Source organism: Phyllostomus hastatus, unplaced genomic scaffold (assembly GCF_019186645.2).
Source record: "Phyllostomus hastatus isolate PE091 unplaced genomic scaffold, TTU_PhHast_1.1 phas_scaffold_78, whole genome shotgun sequence".
In the NCBI taxonomy this organism is placed as follows: Eukaryota; Metazoa; Chordata; class Mammalia; order Chiroptera; family Phyllostomidae; genus Phyllostomus; species Phyllostomus hastatus.
The window spans coordinates 107,536,902-107,557,054 of record NW_025334041.1 but is presented as its reverse complement, the minus strand read 5'-3'; the positions used below and the strand labels follow the sequence as shown (position 1 = coordinate 107,557,054).

The following is a 20,153-nucleotide window of genomic DNA, read 5'->3' as shown; positions in this document are numbered from 1 at the left end:
AGCGTGTGCCAGGCAGGAATGCTGGGAGACAGACGGCGGCTCACCAAACGGGGGCCAGAGGTTGCGCAGCTCTGGGACAGAGAGAAAACACTGGCACTGGCAGGGGACAGCTCAGGTCTAAAGGAATTGGCAGCAAGGGGCGCGGATGCTGCTGGGCCCCATGGCTGAGACGGCCCCGGAGGACACGGGGCTTGGGGACAGGGCTGCTCCCCAAGATGCCTCGGTGAGTGCTGGGGAGGCACCTCGGTCCCGGTGGGTGGGGGGAATCAGACCTCACGTCCCTCCCTCAGGAAGCTCTGTCCTGCCTGAGTCCCAGGGCCACGGGCAGCAGGACTCATTGCCTGGGCATCAAAGGGCTGGGGTGGGGCGGGGCCGATTCAGGGGTCCCTGAGACTCCTGGCGGGGTCCTCCGAGGTCACCTCCCGCCCTGAGGTGTGGGCCTACAGAGAAATGATGTTCTTGTTGGTGACTTGGGCGGTCCCAGCTTTTACACATGAGACTCCACCACAGGAATGTGCTCACATACACCAGGACTCCGAGGAGTCTCCTCTGTGTGGCTGTCAGGCTCAGAAGCTCAGTGACAGTACACTGGTGAGATGGGAGGGCAGGTGGCATTTATGCAAATATCGAAATTTCTGTTCAAAATAGTGCTACAGCAGGCAGAAATCCCAGAGAGCACCAAAGGAACAGGGGCCAGCCAAGGGCCGAGAAGTTAGGGTTCAAGGTTTCTATCCTCATTTTATGTGAGAAACGTTTGCCGGAGAAATGGCCTTGGACTAAGGTTGGGTTGTGGGTGGGGTCTGCAGTGGGATGGGAAATTGAGAAACAACAGATCCCCACCTTCCACCTTTGCCTCACCCCTCCTTACCCTTGTGTCTTTGCCTGCTCTGGGGGAGAGGGAGCAAAAGACAAGGACCACACGATGGGAACCACACGACGGGGAAGGCCATAGGCCCCCTGGGCTGGCCTTCAGTTGCTGACTTCAGCCAGGCCTGAGGAACCGAACACCCCATGGGGCCAGTCCCTCACAAAAAGTAACTCCCCGGAGCCAAGACCGCAATGCTCACGGCCTGAATGGGGTACAAGCTCAGGGATAGCTAACTTTCTGCCTGGAAGGTCTGGAGCTCGGGGCTCTGGGGGCTGAGAACTGCCTGAAGCCGACACTCAGGGATGCTGTTATCCTTTCCAGTTCTCTCTCCTCCAGTTCTGTTACTCAGGGTGCCGGGAGAACAAGATGATGAGGGCTGCGTTTCATGTATTTAGATATTTTACGGTTACTCATCAAGCTAAGAACTGTTCATTAAAAATAGTCTCTATCCTCTTACCTTTACATACCTTTCCCCCAGTCTGGAATGCCAAGGGCAAATTCAAAAATTCTGGGACTTTGACCCTTGCTGGGTAGCTCAGTTGGTTAGAGTGTTGTCCCCACACACCAAGGTTGCAGATTCGATCCCTGGTCAGGGAACAAATAGGAATCAACCAATGAATGCATCAATAAGTGGCAAAAAAAAAATCATTGTCTCTCTCTCTCCAGAAATCAATCAACAAAATAGAATAAAAATGCTAAGACTTCTTGCAGGGACAACTAGCATGTGCTGGCAGGGGAAACCAGCTTTCGGCCTCTACCACAGCCTGTGCCCCGTCCATGCCCAGCCCCCACCCACACGTGACCTCACACACCCCTCCTGCCCACCCACATTCCATGCACACTCTGCACAGACAAATGCCCCTCTGGCCTGGGGTGCCCAGTCGGGCAGTACAGGAGGACAGGCCTGGGACAAGGCTCACATGGGCCCTGAGAGTGGGGTGGGGTCGTTTGCACAGGGAATTTGGGGTCCTGGGTTTCTGGAGTGGCAGTGCCCTTCGCCCGCAGACTCCTCTGCCCACGGGCAGGGTCATGACCAGAGGAGGATGAGAGGGGCCCAGGCCTCGGGGCAGAGCTGTGCAAGATCCGATCTGGACGTTTGAGAAAAGGCCCAGCTCGGCTCCTCAGCCAAGGGCCGGCCCTGTGAGCTTCCCCAGGCGCGGGCCCTCAGCACATCACATCCCTACGGGCCCAAGGCAGGGGGGCTCCTCGTCTTAGGATGAGGACCGTGTGCCCTGTGCTCCCCAGTTCCTTCCTCCCTACACTTCTGACTCAGGAACCAGATCAGAAGTTAATAGAAGGAGAAATTACAGTGTAGCCCCGCGGGAGCCGAGCTGGTTACCTACAAATAAACCTGCTTCTGCTTTTTTGGGTGTCACCTGTCAGAAATTCAAGTGATGCTCTGACAGTCATACTGATTAAGATGTCAGCTGAATAGATATTTAAGTACTTGAAAAATACAGAGAGTTTGTCAAAACCACAGGAAGCGTCTAACAAATCCTTCCTGGGAGCCAACGAAAATACTTCAAAATGGAACAGAGGCCATAAGTTCTCTTTTTTTCTGAAAGTCGAGCTGCCTGCGTTGCTCCCGAAGGCACAGTCCCTCGATGGTGGCCAGGCCTGGATGCCCCCGCCTGTCCTGGTGAAGGGGCAGGGGAAGCGGGGGGGGGGCAGGACGCCCACACCGCTCTGCTGCTTTTTACCTGTCAACAGGAGTTCGTTTACGAACACACACTTTTCCCTGCACTGCAGAAATGGAGGACAATTTGAATGCATTGACAAACAGAAACTTTACTAGACATGACTTTGTGGGGTTTTTTTGCCTCAATGATTAAATGATTGAACTGATAAAACAGAGGGAATTCAGAAATGCAGATGGTTAATGCCGTGCAAAGGTATCAGCTGATACCACAAAACGTTGATTTGTTCGGTGCCTGGCCACCCCCCTACGATAACGGTGACACGGTGCTGGTCTCTCACACGCTGCATGTGTGAAGGCTGTTTGGCATGAGGAGCTACTGAGTCAGGTTCAGGGAAGAGCAGCTGGAGGGCAGTTCCTGGCTCAGGTCTTCCCAGAGCACAGAGGCTCAGGAAGTTCCCTCCGTCCCGAGAGTGCGTCTTGTCCACCGTGGGCTGCTTGGGTTCATGGTCCACCGGCCTGCCGTAGAGGTTCTCAGGGGCCAAAGCTATGCATCAGGGGCATGTCCTAAAGCTCTCTCTGCAGGGAAGAGTAGATGCGCCCCCATCAACGTTCCTATTTTCTTGGGAACCCTACTTCCCCAGACCCATGTCCTGCCAATTCAGGATCGCAGCCACGCCAGCTTCTGCTCCCGCCGGTCGTGTCTCCCCCTCTGCTTCATCCTGTGTCCTCAGCAGCTCCCGAAGGAGCCCCTCACCTTGTCGTGCCTCCCTGCAGGGCCTCCAGGACAGCTTGTTCTCCTCTGAAAGTGACAACAGCCTGTACTTCACCTACAGTGGCCAGTCCAACACCTTGGAAGTCCAAGGCCTCAGCTACCAGGTAGAGGCACACCTAAGAACGAGGTGGGAAGAACGGGCAGGGAAGGCCACACAGTCCTCTAAGCGGGAGGGGAGGGGGCATCTGCTCCCAAAGACTCGGAGCCTGGGTCCAAGTGGCTGCCCCGAGTGATGGGTCCAAAGACGGCAGAGACTTTCTCCATCTGTGCTTTCTACGGCAGGAGGTTCTGAGGCATAAACCGAGACTAGGGCTTGGCTAAACCGTGAAGCAAACCGTGTGACCCAGTGTGTGTGGGGTGTGGGGGGGGGATCTCTAAAACTCTTTTAATTTTATATTTTGAAATAATTTTAGACTTTTGAAAAAGTTGCAAAATTAGCACAGATTTCCCCGGAGTTCCCATTACCCTTTGTCCCACTTCCCCCGACACAACATCCTGGTTCCCGGCAGCACAGTTATCAAAACAAAGATGTCAACAGTGGTGTGACACTGTGGACCAAGCCGTGGACTTTGTGCAGACATTTTTCATTTGTGTACTTGTTTTTGGTAAAATATGCTGCCTGTGGAGCTTATAAAAACACTTAGAGTGCAAGGGTCTTTCAGGGACTGTCGGGAACCACCCCCACCCCCGTCAGATCCAAAGAGCCCCTTTCCCACGCCTCCCTGGGGCAGGCACAGGTAGCCCAGGTGGCCCAGGTGGCATATGCTGGGGCCTGGGATGGTGAACCTCCAGGGCCCAGTGCTGGCTCCCTGCGGAGGCGAGTGGGACAAGCCAACAAGCCAGGCCACAACCTTTCTCTGCACTGCCACCCACCACCATGTGCCCCTGAGCAAGTTCCTTAGCTGCTCTGAGCTTTATCGGTAGAGCAGGGATTATAATGGGGCCTGTGTAACGCATTTGCAATGGAGATCGAGATAATGCATAGAGATGGCTTACCACAATGCCTTGCACATAGTAAACATTCCGTACATTATTAGTGCATTACAATTATTGAGTAAGGACAATATCATTTTACTTCATGATGTATTTTTTTCCTGTTCTGCTATTACACGTGTTTTCCATGCATTGTCTTCAGGCTTGGACATGGCAACTTCAGGTTCTCGCCAAGGGGGGGCCCCAGCCTCCAAGGCTGGGAGGCCCTGGTGGGGACCCCCAGGGGCCTGTGGCGTGTCAGCAGGGGGTAGCGAGCTGCACAGAAGCTGCTGAAGCTCCTGAGCCATTCAGCTCTCTGAGGAACCTTCTGATGTCTCCCCACAGGTGGACGCGGCCTCCCAGGTGCCTTGGTTTGAGCAGCTGGCTCAGTTCAAGATGCCTTGGACATCTCACAAGGACTCATGTGAGCTAGGCATCCAGAACCTGAGCTTCAAAGTGAGGAGTGGGCAGATGCTGGCCATCATAGGGAGCTCAGGTACCGCTGAGGGCAGAGCGTGGGGCAATGGGATGCCGAATGGCCCTTGGACAAATGGGGGCTTTTCATAGAACCCTTTACTGGCCAGTGGAATACTCTAGCAGAGCATCCGAGAGCACAGGTTCTGGGTCAGACAGACCTGGGTTCGATTCTCTGCTCCTCCATCGACCAGCTCTCAGGTGGTTGCTGAGAGTCACCGGTGTGGAAGGAGGGCCGTGCCCCTTGCAGCTGCAACCAGAGGTTTTGTCCATGACGCCTGTGTGGAGACAGGGCAGGAACCTTCCCAGGGTCAGCAGGCAGCTTCGGAATGGAACGATCTTTTCAGGGGACTTCTCTGCCACCAGAGTGCTCATGGTTCCCCACAGTCAGATTCCTGGAATCCGCAGGGTCAGACAGCGAGTAGACACAGCCCGTCCAAGTCCGAGCGCGGCCTCCCACCACTCGCGCAGACCCAGGTCCTGCGAGGACCTCCCTCCAGCAGCCACATCCGCAGGCCAGACTTAGGACCGCAGAATGCCGGGGCTGCAGGGGGCTTGGAGAACAGAGTTAGTTCCTGTCACTGTCCTCGACCTGTCCTTCTCCTTACTTGTTTGGAAGCAACTTCAGAGGAGGGTTTTTTAAATTATCTAGCCCTCCGTATTTCTAGAGTGTCTTCCCCTGGCCCCTACACACACCTGTGCACGCACACAAACACACACAGCCTGAGCACATCCGTTTCAGGCAGACCTGGAGCTGGAACTTTGGTCTCCCGACTGTAATCTCGGAGTGAGGTGTTTGTGCCTCGCGTAGTGTAACAGCACTTTAGCCCCTTCAATTAATCATTTCCAGACTAGTCAACTTTTTGGACATCTGCTCCACATTTTTACAGTCTTCAGATAGGGAAGCTCTGTTTATTGTCTAACCAAAGATCAGCTGTGTGTGAATGCACTTTGTAACTGGCACAGCCCCACAGGCCAAGTCCCGCCTGCATGGCCCTGTCCCTGCAATTCTGATCCGAACAAGAAAAAGTCGCTACTTCAGAAGCCAGGTTTATTTCTATCCCTAACTTCCTGTGGCTTTTCTTGTTTTATCTGCTTTCTCTTCATGAACTAAGACTCTAGGAGACACAGGGGGCCTCACCTGGTGCTTCCACAAAGCCTTAGCATCATCGTGGTTAACCCTCGCCACGCCGCACGCAGCCCGGCTGCTGTCAGCTCCCTGGTGTGCCGCTCAGGAGAGGCTGTGGGAAGGTGGCCCACGCAGCCTCCGGGTCCTCTGACCCTCGGCTCAGTGGGTTTAGTTTCAGGTTTACTTGGCTGAAATTGTTAAGATGATTTCCTAGAAAGGTTTTTCCATGGTACCTCCTATGACTGTTACTCCATTCTCACACACACAAAATTCTGATTATAATGCTAAAAAAAATAAAACAAAACAGCCTCAGGCTTTTTAGCTATATCCATTGAGTCAGCAGCTCACGGGTGTTCTGCAGTGAGATTCCAGCCCTTTCACGAGGGTCCTGAGTCCCGGGTGTTTTCTCCTGGCTCCCGAGGTGCTGGGAAGGCCACCACTCCCTCACAAAGGCTTATTTAGGAAACTCGGCCTTTTCCCTCCCTGACTGGGAGTCCCACAGTCCCTGCAAGTGGTGCCCAGGCGCCCTGTGCTCCCAGAGCCTGGGGAGGCTGAGCAGAGCATGGGGCCTGGGCTTACCGCTCCAGCTTCTCTCCTGGTATTTTGTTCCATTTAAGTTCCCAGGTGAGGTCAGAGGGCGCCTGCCAACCTGGCCACTGGGAGAAACTGAAGTATCCCCAGAGTGGAGTTACCAGTAGTCAAATGCCCAGAACAGACCTGAGCAAACCTTTCTTTTTCTTTACTTTTTATTTTATTTTTATTTCTTGGTGGAGGCTCTTGCCTATAAGCCCTGGAGCTGGTGACCCCCACCATCTGGGGTGTAGGGCCTGGGGGTGCCCAGAGAATCTGGCTTTCTGAGTCTTGCACAAAGAGGGAACACATCACAAGACCCCTAGTTCTCAGGGATCTTGAAGGAGGTGCACTCAGGAGGAAGTGGGAAGGTCCCTTTCTGTGTGAAAACCTGTGTTCTCTCTGCAGACAGATCCCTGGTGAAGCTTCTCTATGTGTGTCTTTTGCACAGGGGCTGTGAGGTTGCCTGCAGGTGGCACTTGGCTTGTGGCACAGCGTTGCTACATAACGTACAAGTGCACTTTTCTGGTTTGGGAGCAACTTGGCAAATTTGCTCTCTAAAAGGAATTTAGAGTAAGGAAACCAGAACCCCACCTGGGTGGGGGAGTGGACAGAGCTCCTCCCAGCCTGTCTGCATGAGGCATCTCGGACCCCCGGACGCCTTCCAGAACCCCAGAACCTGGCACGAAGTGACACACCCTTCCCCAGACCGATAGCAATTGCTGTGTTATTCAGAAGAGGATGCTGTTAATTTATGTGCCGTGGACACCCCCCCTTCTTTTTAGAGAGAGTAAAAGTGTTATTGATAAAATAAGGGCACGTAAAGGTGGGGAGGAACTCAGAACGCACATGTACAGGGTGCTGTCATTTTTAAATCATTTCCACATCTGTTACTTCTCTGGTTTTTCCTCCCTCATTCCTGAAAATAGATGCACTTTTGCATTTTTAAAAGACGCCCTATTCATTCTCCAAATCAGTCCTTCCCACAAAATCAGCTTGAACGGTAACACTGCTGGCACGTCTGTCAGCCCAAAATAGTGATGCTTCACAGGGCAATTCACACCAGCCTTGCTTTTGAGGGAGGGGATAGACCCTGCAGGCACAGGCAGGCCATCCTTCTCCCGGTGGTGGACCTGGCCTCCACGGACAGCACCAATGAGCTGCCAGCACCCCAAGGGTGCTCTGCTTGGCTGTGGGCACAGGCCCGGAGCCCCAGCTGCTGGTATCGCCCCACCCAGGGCTGAGTGCTGTGCTGCTTCCCTAGGACAGGTCGCTTCTGCGAGGACAGAGCAGCCCAGGGTAGCCAGAGACTGTGGAGGCAGCAGTGGCGTCCAGGCTGGCCCCTCAGGACTCCCGATCTCAGGATGTCTCTGGTGGCTTCACAGGCCAAGGGAGAGCCTCTTTGCTGGACGTGATCACCGGGCGAGGCCGAGGCGGCAAAGTGAAGTCAGGCCACATCTGGATCAACGGGCAGCCCAGCACACCGCAGCTGGTGAGGAAGTGCGTGGCCCACGTGCGCCAGCACGACCAGCTGCTCCCCAACCTGACCGTCCGCGAGACCTTGGCTTTTGTGGCCCAGCTGCGCCTGCCCAGAGCCTTCTCCCAGGCCCAGCGCAACAAAAGGGTAACTAACCAACCCTGGTGACCCAAAAGTCATGACATCCTTCTCCGCCCTCGCTGACCCAGATCCCAGCTCACCACCCACCACATGCGCAGCCCTGCCCTTCCGTTGTCCTTTAAAGCCCCGTGGCCCTCAGGCCCATTGGTTCCCTTCACGGCAGGAGGCAAAATGTGTGATGAGTGTTTGTTCACCTGTTTCGTGGTCCTTCACGTGAGCAGAGAGCCCACCTGTGTTATCCTGAGACAAGGCCACATTCCAACACACGGCATGGTCCACGGTGACTGCTCAGGCTGTGTGGGCAGCTCAGGGAACAAAGCGTGGGCCAGGGAAATGAAGGCTGGAGCTCTACACCCGTCCAGAGGGGCAGGTGTTTTATACTCTCGGGAAAAACATGTCAGGGAAGCCCACGGAGGTGGCCTCGGAAGCCCTGGACTCCTCTTGTCCTCAGGTGGACGACGTGATCGCGGAGCTGCGGCTGCGGCAGTGTGCCAACACCCGCGTGGGGAACACCTATGTGCGGGGGGTGTCGGGGGGCGAGCGGCGGAGAGTCAGCATTGGGGTGCAGCTTCTGTGGAACCCAGGTGAGGGTGGCGGGTGCCGGGTGGGCATGAGGGGGCCCATGTCACCCACCTGGCTTGGCCTGGTCCAGCCAGAGACCTGGGGACTTACCAGGCTTCTCTCTCTGTTGGGAAGGAATCCTCATTCTGGATGAACCTACCTCTGGGCTCGACAGCTTCACGGCCCACAACCTGGTGAAAACCCTGTCCAGGCTGGCCAAAGGCAACCGGCTGGTGCTCATCTCCCTCCACCAGCCTCGGTCGGACATCTTCAGGCTGTTTGACCTGGTCCTTCTGATGTCATGTGGCATCACTGTCTACTTGGGGGCAGCCCAGCACATGGTCCAGTACTTCACAGCAATCGGCTACCCCTGTCCTCGCTATAGCAACCCTGCTGACTTCTACGGTGAGCCAGCCGGGCCTGTGACCTGGTACATGGGGCTCCCCAGGGCCTAGTGGAAAGGCTCAGGAGAGTGGGGCTGAGGATGGGGGTGGGTGGACTGGGTCAGCTTGCCAAGCATCAAATGCTGGAGATGAAAAAAGCAGCTTCTGGCGTAGCCCCCCTTGTGTGCACCATAGATAAGACACAGAGGGGACATAACAACCCAGGAGAGTTTGGATCAATTTCCAGAATCATGGTTTTTATTTAGACTCTATACAGAAATAGGGTATTTGAGATTGGGAGGCCTCCAGAAAACCTGAAAGCTGCACCCACAGAGGCAGGGAGCCCCCAGGTACAGGCAGAGGAGGGCCCAGGGTGCAGGCCAGCTCAGGGCCTTGGTGGTGGTCTCAGCCAGTGAATCTCTAGACAGGAAAATTGCTCTGTCAGCACCAGAGATGCCTTTCCGCTTGCGGTCCTGAGCCCTCAGCATTTGGCCCTCAGGGGAAACGTGGACACTGTCCTCCTTCCTGTGGACACAGCTGCCTTTCCAGGCACCTGCTCTGGAAGCAGGTGCCCGGACCCTGATGCTGAGGAGCACGGGGGCTGCTGGACAGGCCACACAGGTGCATGGGGTTGGGGAGCAGCTGCATTTCCCGTAGGTAGCTGGAGCCCCAGCCTTCCTCCTCTGACAGCCTGGTGCAGCAAGGGACTTGCCGTAAACCTGGTGACAGGGACCACCTCCTTGAGAGCAGACACTGGACCCAATGGCACCCCATCACAAGAGGGTGTCCCTTGGACCCTCAAAGCCCTGCCAGGCCAAGGTCATCTCCATCTTCACGGATGAGAAGGCAGGAACCCAAAGAGTTAAACCCCTTGAACAGCCTTAAGGTGGGGCATTGAGATTCCCAGCAGATGCTCCTGCCCCCACCCTGCTTCCTGGCCCTAGAGCCCGCTCCCTCCTCCCAGCACCCACCCTCCAACCCTCCCCTAGGAGGACAGGCACGCTCTCCACCCCCCAGCCCTCAACCTGTGTGAACTCACACAGAGCGCCCCCTCCCTCCCTGTGTGCAGGTGCCATCTGGCTTCCGGCCAGTGTGTCACCTCAGGCCAGCTGTTCCCAGATGAGAGGGCAGAGGGCACCTGCCAACCTGGCCACTGGGAGAAACTGAAGTAACTCCGGAGTGGGGTTACCTGAAGGTTCAATGCCTCCTTCCCTGTCCCAAGTCCCCGTCTGACCTGGGTGTGAACCTGGGGGTCAGTACCCACAGGCCCAGGGGTCAAATGCCCATAACAGACCTGAGAAAAACTTTCTTTTTCTTTACTTTTTATTTTTATTTATTCTTTTTGGTGGAGGCTCTTGCCTATAAGCCCTGGAGCAGGTGACCCTCACCATCTGGGGTGCAGGGCCTGGGGGTGCCCAGAGAATCTGGCTTTCTGAGCTCCAGCCTTGCACAAAGAGGGGACACACCACAATTATAAGACCCCTCCCAGACATTATCCGTCCCTGAGAGATGCCATGAAAATGGGAGGAGGAGCCCTCGCTGCTGTGGCTCAATAGACTGAGCACTGGACTGCTAAGCAAAGGGTTGCTGGTTCGATTTACAGTCAGGGTACAAGCCTGGGTTGCAGGCCAGGTCCCCAGTTGGGGGCACTTGAGAGGCAACCACACACTGATGTTTCTCTCTCTTTCTCCTTCCCTTCCCCTCTCTCTAAAAATAATTTTTTTTAAATCTTAAAAAAAAAAGAAAAGAAAATGGGAGGAGGGAAGACGAGTGACTGAGGGGTAATCCCCCAAAACCAAGGGAGAAGTGGGGGAGGCCTGGGAGGGGATGGGCTGGGAAGGCCTTGGCAGTGACCGGGAGGGGTGCCTTTCCAGCACTGCAGCGCCCTGTAAGAGGAGGCCTGTGGTCTGGGCCCCAGGCACCCCCATAGGGTAACGTGGGGGTGGGAGGCGGTGGGCCTGGCTCTCCAACTTGTCATGCCAGCTCCCTTCCCTGGGGGCAGTGAGAATTTTATTTATAGGTGGTGGGACTCTGGCACCCCCAGTTAAAACGTTCTTCCCATTTGGGCAGGATGCTTGAAAAGCCAAATTACTAATTTACAGGGAGAACTAGAACTCCCGGGGGGCCAGACTGCTCAGCCTCACCCTGGCCAGCTCACCTGGCCCATCCTTCTGGGAGGCTGAGTCCTCATCACAAGCTGCTTGGACAGCTGGGGTTGGAGCCACGGCATAACTGTGCCTCGGCCTTTGAACCTGAAGGTTCAATGCCTCCTCCCCTGTCCCAAGTCCCTGTCTGACCTGGGTGTGAACCTGGGGGTCAGTACCCACAGGCCCTCCTCTGTGGCCCCTTTCCGGACCCAGCAGCCCTTGCCCTGAGGCAGGCTTCCCAGAGGTGCGGCCAGGCCCGGCCGGGTGGAGCTGGCCCTCTGCCCACTCTGCTCTGACTTCCCCTGCGAGCACACTTGGGGACAGGTCACCCATGGCCCCATGTCCTCTGCCTGCAGTGGACCTGACCAGCATAGACAGGCAGAGCAGAGAGCAGGAAGTGGCCACCACGGAGAAGGCACAGTCACTTGCAGCCCTGTTTCGGGAAAAAGTACGTGACTTTCACGACTTTGTGTGGAGAGCGGAGGCCGGGGAGCCCAGCGTGGGCACTTGTTCAAGGAGGTGAGGCTGGCCGGCTGGCTCAGGGTGGGGACGGCCCTCCCGAGGGCGGCCACCCCCACGCCCCCATGACACACTCTCTGTCCGACAGCCTGGTCCTCCCCCAGGACACTGAGCACCTCCCGACTCCCGCCGAGCTGCCCGGGCCAGTGCAGCAGTTCACCACGCTGACCCGGTAACTGTCTGCCTCTTCATTACCCAACCCCACCCCTGCCCCACCGTGGGATTAATTGTATCAAATTAAGCCCTTTCCATCTAGAGTGAATTTGAAGGAGGGACTAAAATTCGAAGTGAAATTAAAGAGGTAAACCATTTGGAAAAAAACAGCATCACCAAGATAGCACCGACCCTCCCTTGTGACACGGAGCACCCCTGTAACTTTTATTCTGTAAATAAAATCAAAATATCCTTGCTGACCAGGCGATCATAGAAATCTCGTAGGGTAACTAGGAAGAATTCAGACAACACAGGAGAACCCCCAGTGGAAGGGGAGGGTTCCTGGCCACACTGGCCCTCGGGGGAAGCCAGAGGCCAGCTTTGGTGTGAGCCTTCCTAGGCGTTTCCATGCACACAAATGGGGTTATGCTCTGTCTGTTGTTCTTTGTTCCAGGATCATACTTTGCATATTGTTCTCTGTCCTGCAATCATCTGGGGAGGGTTTAGGGGGGAGGGTTAATTAGCACCTCTACCTCCCATCTGGCCAGGCATTCCAACCTGGCCACAATTCATTTACCTGCTGATGCCATTGCTGATTCCGTGCTGATGGCCAGACTCTTCCAGGCTGTTGCTGTTACAACTAACTACAGCCAACACCGTTGTACATCCCTCCCTACCTCCATACATACCTGATGAGTCATTTCCTTGGGATGGCCTCTCCAGGTAAAATCACAGGGCAGACACTTTGATGAGAAAAGTAACACAACCCTTTACTGAGTATTGATCGTGAGACAGACGCTTTCACCAGTGAGCTCGCCTGATATCCACAGCGGCTCTGTGAAGTGGTCACAGATGAGCATAACGAACATTACTGAGATTGAATAGCACAGCCAAGGTCACAAGATGGACATCTGTTGTGCCCTTGGCACCTCTTTCTTTTGTTTTTTTAAGTCGTCAGATTTCCAACGACTTCCGAGACCTCCCAACCCTGCTCATCCACGGGGCGGAGGCCTGCCTCATGTCCCTGATCATCGGGTTCCTCTACTATGGCCACGGGGCTGTCAAGCTCTCCTTCATGGACACAGCAGCCCTTTTGTTCATGATCGGAGCCCTCATCCCCTTCAACGTGATCCTGGACGTCATCGCCAAATGTGAGTGTCCCCGGCTTTCGACGGGCCGCACCCGGAGCAGCCAGAGCACACGGCGTCAGCCATATGCCAGACTGGTCCAAAGCCCACCTGCAGCGCTCTGAGCTCCCAGGGAAAGCACGTTTACTGCGTAATGTCACCATGATTGTGACTTAAAAGATCATTCTAAGTTTTCAAAGCTCACACATGAATATTAGTATGCAAATGAAGACAAATTACCAAGGAGTCGTAGGCATTCCTCTCCTTGCGGGATTTATACTTAACAGCAATGCACATGTCACAGAGCTACAAACATCTAAACCAGGATGGTTTTACTCAAGTTTTTTTTTAAAAAGAAGACATTTAGGCACTGTAACTACTTTTAATTTGTACTGGGAGAGACCAGGAAACAGAAGCACTGTACATTAACCTTACTTTTCCGCTCTCCCTTTTCAGGCCACTCGGAGAGGGCGATGCTTTACTACGAACTGGAAGACGGGCTGTACACCGCCGGGCCGTACTTCTTTGCCAAGGTGACTGGTCGGGGCTGAGAGCGAGCGACCGCCCCAAGTGGAGGGTGGGGGCAGAGAAAGTTGTGCCACATTGTACAGAAGTTACAGAGAAGCCTTTTGCTGAACCGGGGAGCCGTCACTGTCTGCAGTTGTAGATGCCACCTTCCCTAGGGCAGTGTCAGAGACTTGATATTTTTTCTAAACATGTACCAGAAGGCCAGGACTGTGGACCAAGAATGACACTTTCTGGTCAGCAGAAACCTAAAAAAGAAAAAGTGGGAAACCTGTAGCATACTTCACCTCTCCAGTCCCACCACGTGCCCTGGAGCAGGTTAGGCAGGGGTTACTATTCTCACTGCAAGGAAGTGCAGGCTCAGAGAGGTTACGTGGCTGTCTCAAGGACACACAGCTCGAGGGCTGGGCAGAGGGGGTGGGAACTTGAAACCAGGTCTTAGGAGAGCACATATGCGCTAGGGGAAACTGCACTGACCTGCCTCCAAGGGGGCACATGGCATCTGCAGGGGGAAGCCAGCAGTGAGCCCGGGATGAGTGTCCCGCACGGCCGCCGCTGCCTGCTGCAGCCTGAGCATCCCCGGGAGGGAAGGCTGGCATCGCTGGGGGATGCTCTCTTCAGCCGTTCACAAAGAATAGCAGCAAACAAAGACGTTGGCTCCACATCCTTGCAAGGGCTGCTCTTTGCAGATCCTCGGGGAGCTTCCGGAGCACTGTGCCTACATCTTCATCTACGGGATGCCCACCTACTGGATGGCCAACCTGCGCCCGAGCCCCGAGCCCTTCCTGCTGCACTTCCTGCTGGTGTGGCTGGTGGTCTTCTGCTGCAGGATCATGGCCCTGTGTGCCGCTGCCCTGCTCCCCACCTTCCACATGTCCTCTTTCTTCGGCAATGCTCTCTACAACTCCTTCTACCTGACAGGGGGCTTCATGATCAGCTTGAACAACCTGTGGACAGGTGAGGCTTGCTCTCCTCACCTGGTCAAGCCGTTTAAGGCCTTCTGTGGCTTAGGCCTGCTTTGGCCTGGAGATAAGAGCTCATCATTTAGGTCCAATTCAAGCAGCAGGTGCCCCAGCCAGCTGACCTACGTGCCAAGGGGATAACTACACGAGGGGGTGCGGATGGCACTTTTTGATAAACCCCAGCTGACACCCAGAAGTCACCCTGGACTGTCCCCTCACCCTCCGCATCACCAGTGAGCCAGGTCCATTCTGCCTCCCAGGTCTTTCTGAAATGTCCTGTTGCCTTATCCCCTGGCCCTGGTCTTATCATCTGATCTTGGGCCAAGGCACCGCCTCATCTCTGTACGCTGGTCCCTCCACACCCCCCTCAACCCTCACCTGTGTAGAGTGGGCTTTTGAAGGGCAAATCCATGGGGGAGAGGCCGGCTGCTTGCTCCCTGCTGCCTGGCCCAGCTCTTCAGAAGCTCCCATACCACGCGCTCCTCTTTCTGCCAGGCCTTTCTTGACCCACCAGGCAGGGTCCGGCTTCCTCCTCCTCCCCTCAGCTTCGCAGCTCCACAGGGTCAGGGCACAGACACAAAAGTGTCTAGTTTGGGACTGCTGCATCTGCACAGTGCATCAGCTCTTGGGGGCAGAGCATGTGCTGGGAGGGACACCTCATTACTTACTCTCTGCAGTGGTTAGGGACCAACATGGGCTGACCCTGCAGCCGCTCCCCGCCCCCACCTCCCCCTCAGTCTCCGTACCCTCTCTGCCCTTTCACCTTGTGTCCCCTCCCCTCCCTGCTGCTTCAGGGGACTTGCTGACCCAGGGACAGAGCTGCCATGACCCTCTCCCCAAGGTACTTCGCAGGGAGCAAGGGGTTAGTCTGTGGGAATGATGTGTCTCTTTCTGTCCTCAGTGCCTGCTTGGGTTTCCCACGTGTCTTTCCTCCGGTGGTGTTTCGAAGGGCTGATGCAGATTCAGTTTAAAGGGCAAACTTACCACCTGGTGGTCGGCAGCCTCACCATCCCTGTCCCAGGAGACAAAGTAAGTAGCCACGGCCTTGGACTCCGGGCACATGGCATCCATCTGAGCATCTTCTTAAGGAGCTCACTGATGTCTGTGTCTCCAGGTCCTCAGCGCTATGCACCTGGACTCCCATCCGCTCTACGCCATCTACCTCATCCTCATCGGCATCACTGGTGGCTTCGTGGCCCTGTACTTTGTGTCCTTAAAATTCATCAAACAGAAACCAAGTCAAGACTGGTGATGCACGCCCAGCCTCCTGCCCGCTGGTGGGGGACTCAAGAAGACCCATCCATTGCACTCCCCTCCCCTCAAGGAGCTCCTTCCCAGGCCTGAGGAGGAGAGTGAGAAAGCTGCTCAGCTACATCCGGCCTACAGTGCTGCAGTGGCACAAATTGGCCACAGGATGGCAGTAGAATAAAGACAGTCGAAAGGGATTTCTGATCACTGGTCAGAGCCTAGATTGCTGGGAATGCAAAAGCCTTACCTGGGACACCTACAACGTTGCTAATTTACGTCCTTTTGATACACATTTATATAGGCAACTCAATACAGGATGGAATCCAGTTAGGTAGGAATCAAGTACATGCTTGACTAGGACATGCAAGACTGTTTTTATTGTGTGTTCACCACCCCAAGTCTCCTTCCGTCACGATTTATTCCTGTGTTACCCTCTTCTACCTCCCCCACCCCCTTTCCCTCTGGTAATCACCATACTGGTGTCTGTGTCTGTGAGGGGCGTGCTTTTTTGGCTTAAATCCTTCACCTTTTTCACCCAGCTCTCCAGCCCCCTCCCCTCTGACATCTGTCAGTCGGTTCTCTGTATTTATGAGTCTCTTTCTGTTTTGTTCACTAGTTAATTTTGTTCATTAGATTCCACATATAAACAAAATCTTACAGTATTTGTCTTTCTCTGACTGGCTTATTTCACTTAGCACAGTGCTCTCCAGGTCCATCCATGCTGTCACAAAAGGTAAGATTTCCTTCTTTTTTACAGCTGAGTAGATTTCCACTGTGAAAATATACCACTGCTTTTTTTATCCAGTCATCTACGGATGGGCACCTGAGCTGCTTCAAAACTATGCAAGGATTGATAGGGCTTAGAGGAATCAAAAACATAGCAGCTAGTGGAATATTAGCCTCCTCCTCCAGAGTCCCCAAGCTCTGCAATGAGCCACTCTCAGTACAGAAAGGACCTAACATCTACCAGTGAGATGCTGCCCTTCTCTTCATGTGGGGTCATGGGCTCTAAAAGCCAAACTGAACAATTAAAAATTTATTGAGCACCTACTCTGAGACAGGTACAAAACAAAACTTTTCATGTCAATGACACTCACTTCTCAAAGTCAACTTTGTGGTGGGGTGGGCGGCATCCCATTTTTATAGATAAGGAAACTGAGGCACAGACAAGTTTAGTATGCTAAGTAAGGTCACACAGCTGCTATGTGGTGGAGTCATGTGGAGGTCCAAAAAGCCTTTTAGAGGTTGGAAGGCAAGGCCTGATCCATGGAAAGGCTGGGAATCCTAGGAAGGTTCCCGAAGGTGAAGAGTTTCATAGAGGCTGTGTCAGCTCAGCCAGGTCTCTCTCTCATGGTTCCATCCCACTGGCCCTAGCTGGGTCTCAGGGCCAGCCCTGGGCTCTCACAGTGGCCAGGCTCTGGGACAGAGCAGGCCAGGTCACATGCTTCATGTCTCAGCATTGAGGACCACGTGACCCAAAACAGGAGCACAGAGAGCAGGGAAGGGATTGTTCCCAAAGGGAAACCAGGGTCTGCAACCATGAGAGGGGGTGAGGTGGGTGTTCTGGAGACAAAACAGTGTTCACCTCAGGTCCCCTGGCCAGCAGCACGGGCCTCGCCTGGGCACTGATTAGAGAGAGTCTCGGGCCCCACCCAGGCCCTCTGAATCAGAATCTGCATCTTAGGAAGATCCCTGGGTGATCCGTGTGCATATTTGAATGCGAGGAGCTGCGCTCTTATACAGCACAACCGTCAAACTCCGGATAGTCACGTCATTGCACCGTAATCGCCGCCATCCAACGGGCAGACCCGATTCAAGGTTCACACGCTGCCCTGGCAACGTCCTTCACAGCAAAGGGTCCAGCTCAGGATCGAGTGTCGAGCTAGTGGACAATTCTCTGTGGTCTCCTTCAGTTGACCACAGCCCTCAGTTTTCCTTGGCGTTCCTGACCTTGACACATATTTTATAGAGTAGCTCTCGTTTTGGATTTATGTGGTATATTGTCGCGATTAAACCCAGGCCACGCCCCTTTGGCAGGTATACCGCAGCACTGCCTCCTGTCGGGTGATTGCGGTTTGTCCCTTTTTTGTGATGCTCGCTTTGATCACCAGATGAAAGGGGTGTGCCAGGCTTCCCCACAAAAAAGTCACTACTTTCCCTGCTCCTGTAATAAGTAAGTTGTCTGTAGGTAAGCACTTTGCAACTATGTAAATTTTCCATTCCTCGTTAAACTTCTCATTTATTCATTTTAAAATTTATCAATATGAACTCGTGGTTTCCTATTTTATTCATTGTTGTTATACTCCTTTCCGCTTGTTAATTTGGATGCTCAAACTGTCCCTGATTTGGCCACGAGAGCCCTTTAAGCCGGCTTCTGCACCCTTCAGACACGTGTGCATCATTCTTTGAACACTTTCTTTCACAACGAAGTGTTTCAGGCTCATCTAGGACATTCCCACCCCGTCCAGAGAGCAGACACTGCCCTAAAGAACATTGGTTCCTTTCAGCGGAAAAGGGCGTTCGAAGGCCACAATCTGAGTGATAATTATGTTCATTACTATTGGCGTGCCGTGCTCCCAGACCCGGACAGTGGAAGGAGCTAAGGGATATTAACACAGCAAACTCCAATCCTGCACCACAGAGTTGATCCTAGTCCCCTCCCTTCTCATAGCTGTAGCTCCCTCCTCCCCTTGTGAGGGGTTTGGCTTCCATTACCCTTAATATTTTCATTCACTAGGTTCATCCCTGTGTATAACCCACCTCCCACCTACGCCGCACCCGCATGCCTGCTGACCCTCCTCACCCGGCCCTGGCTGCACTTCCTACGGCAAACTGTCCCTGAGTTTGCACGAATGCCTTCCTCACCCTCCTGGGGCCCACTCCAGCTCCCCCACCCCACCCCACCCCCACCTGCACTGGTCACCTAGTGACCAGGCCTGAATGGAGAAGGGAACAGGAGAAAGAGGGCACTGGGTTTTTCCTTTAATTCCCCAGTGACTCCGATGTGCAGAGAGGGTTGACAGCCACGCCCCTGAGGTGCGTCGTCTGTCCCGATGACAGTTCTAGCTGCTCAGACTGTGGAGGGCTTTAACAACCAACTGCGTGGGTTCTGGTGTGCAGGGCCACAGCGGGGAGGAGTGAAGAGTGAAGGCCACTGAGATGGAGAAACTCCAATAGCCGCCATTTCTTTTGGGTATTGTTTTCCCCTAGAGCATCCCAGTTCTCCACCCTGCTGGCCCGCCCTGGAGCTTTAACCGAATGCCAGTGTGGACCTGCCCTCGGGAGACTCGGATTCCAACGGTCCATTTTTCTAAAATGCTTCCTAGGGCTGGTGAGGCCAGGGAGAGCCCCTCACTGTTCTAGAGGCACAAATGCAGCTCACTTCCCGCCCCACCCCCCACCCCACCCTCTGCATTGCAAGGGGTAGGGGTCTGCTTGTGTCATTACCAGAAGCAGAGACTGCAAACTTTGCCTGTTGAGGGTCAGGGAGCAAATCTTTCGGGTTTGGGGGGCCTCAAAGGCTCTGTTGCAACTAGTCAATCAGCTCTGCGGCTGCAAAGCGACCACAGACATTCTACAGCATGGGTGGCGTGGCTGTGTTCCAGTGAAAGTTTGCAAACTCAGGCAGCAGGCTGGATTTGGCCCCAGGCTCTGGTTGCAGGCTCTTGATCCAAAGGTCACGGTTTTGGAATTTACATTTTAAGCCCTCCAACTGTAAATTATGCTACTGATGGGGACATTTTAATTAGGCAGAAAATAATGACCTGTATCGACTCAAGTATTTCCTGATGTGACTTAACTGCTCTTGTTCCTATAAACATTAGGACATAATCTTGCCCTGGGTCAAACTAGTTTCCTTGGTCAGGCTCACGGAGGTGGGTTGTGTGTTTGCTTTTTTCTTTCTCCCACTTTTCCTCTGGTTTTGATCTCAGATTAGACAGCTAGCAGCAGTGACATTTAAGTCTACACCAGATCCAGGTGTTAACTACAGACCCGGGGCTCGGGGTTCTACCGAGACTCAAATCAGTCACTGTGAGAGGGGTTCAGCACAGCCACCCCGTGTCACTGTCCTTCAGGCCCAGGCCTGGGTCGGGAGCACCAGGCAGACTCCAAGGAAGGAGCGAGGGGGTCAGATGGGAGAGCGAGGAAGCACCTTGTTGGTTAACCTGTGTGCATTTGGAAAAGGTATCAAATGTTCGTGAAATCCTTGAAAATAAAAATTCTCACCTGCAAATGGCCTAAACTAGGTCATTCAAATCTCAAGTCATCTGCCATTTCTTCTGACCTGACCAATTCTTCCTGTAAAGGGGCCAGGGTATAGGGCAATCCTATACCCTGGAGTCCCCATCACTGGTCTGCCAGAGGTGGTGTCTGCAAGGGAGCAGGCAGGCAGGTCCCAGTCCCTTTTTGGCTGCCAGGCGGGAACAGCAGAGCATGTGGCGTTAGCAGCTAATAATTAAAACAATAGTGTTTCAAGCTGTGGGTT

At 54.2% G+C, this 20,153-nt stretch overlaps 1 protein-coding gene across 1 annotated transcript; it reads left to right on the top strand.

Annotated features, from left to right (window-relative positions):
* Window positions 1-29: 29 nt before the first annotated feature.
* ABCG8 (ATP binding cassette subfamily G member 8) lies at window positions 30-16,314 on the top strand. The gene is made up of 13 exons (XM_045828447.1): window positions 30-223; window positions 3,282-3,383; window positions 4,597-4,747; window positions 7,810-8,048; window positions 8,494-8,626; window positions 8,739-9,008; window positions 11,490-11,652; window positions 11,741-11,824; window positions 12,757-12,956; window positions 13,389-13,465; window positions 14,147-14,414; window positions 15,321-15,448; window positions 15,534-16,314. The coding sequence occupies exons 1-13, from the start codon at window positions 146-148 to the stop codon at window positions 15,669-15,671; spliced, it is 2,031 nt and encodes a 676-aa protein (XP_045684403.1). The 5' UTR covers window positions 30-145; the 3' UTR covers window positions 15,672-16,314.
* The last annotated feature ends 3,839 nt before the right edge of the window (window positions 16,315-20,153 follow it).

Bases quoted from the DNA above. Each gene is read 5' to 3' on its own strand.
- ABCG8 (XM_045828447.1), top strand. From the start codon at position 146: ATGCTGCTGGGCCCCATGGCTGAGACGGCCCCGGAGGACACGGGGCTT. The intron at 4,748-7,809 runs GTACCGCTGAGG...GTGGCTTCACAG, and splicing joins GGCCATCATAGGGAGCTCAG to GCCAAGGGAGAGCCTCTTTG. The intron at 11,653-11,740 runs GTGAGGCTGGCC...TCTGTCCGACAG, and splicing joins GTGGGCACTTGTTCAAGGAG to CCTGGTCCTCCCCCAGGACA.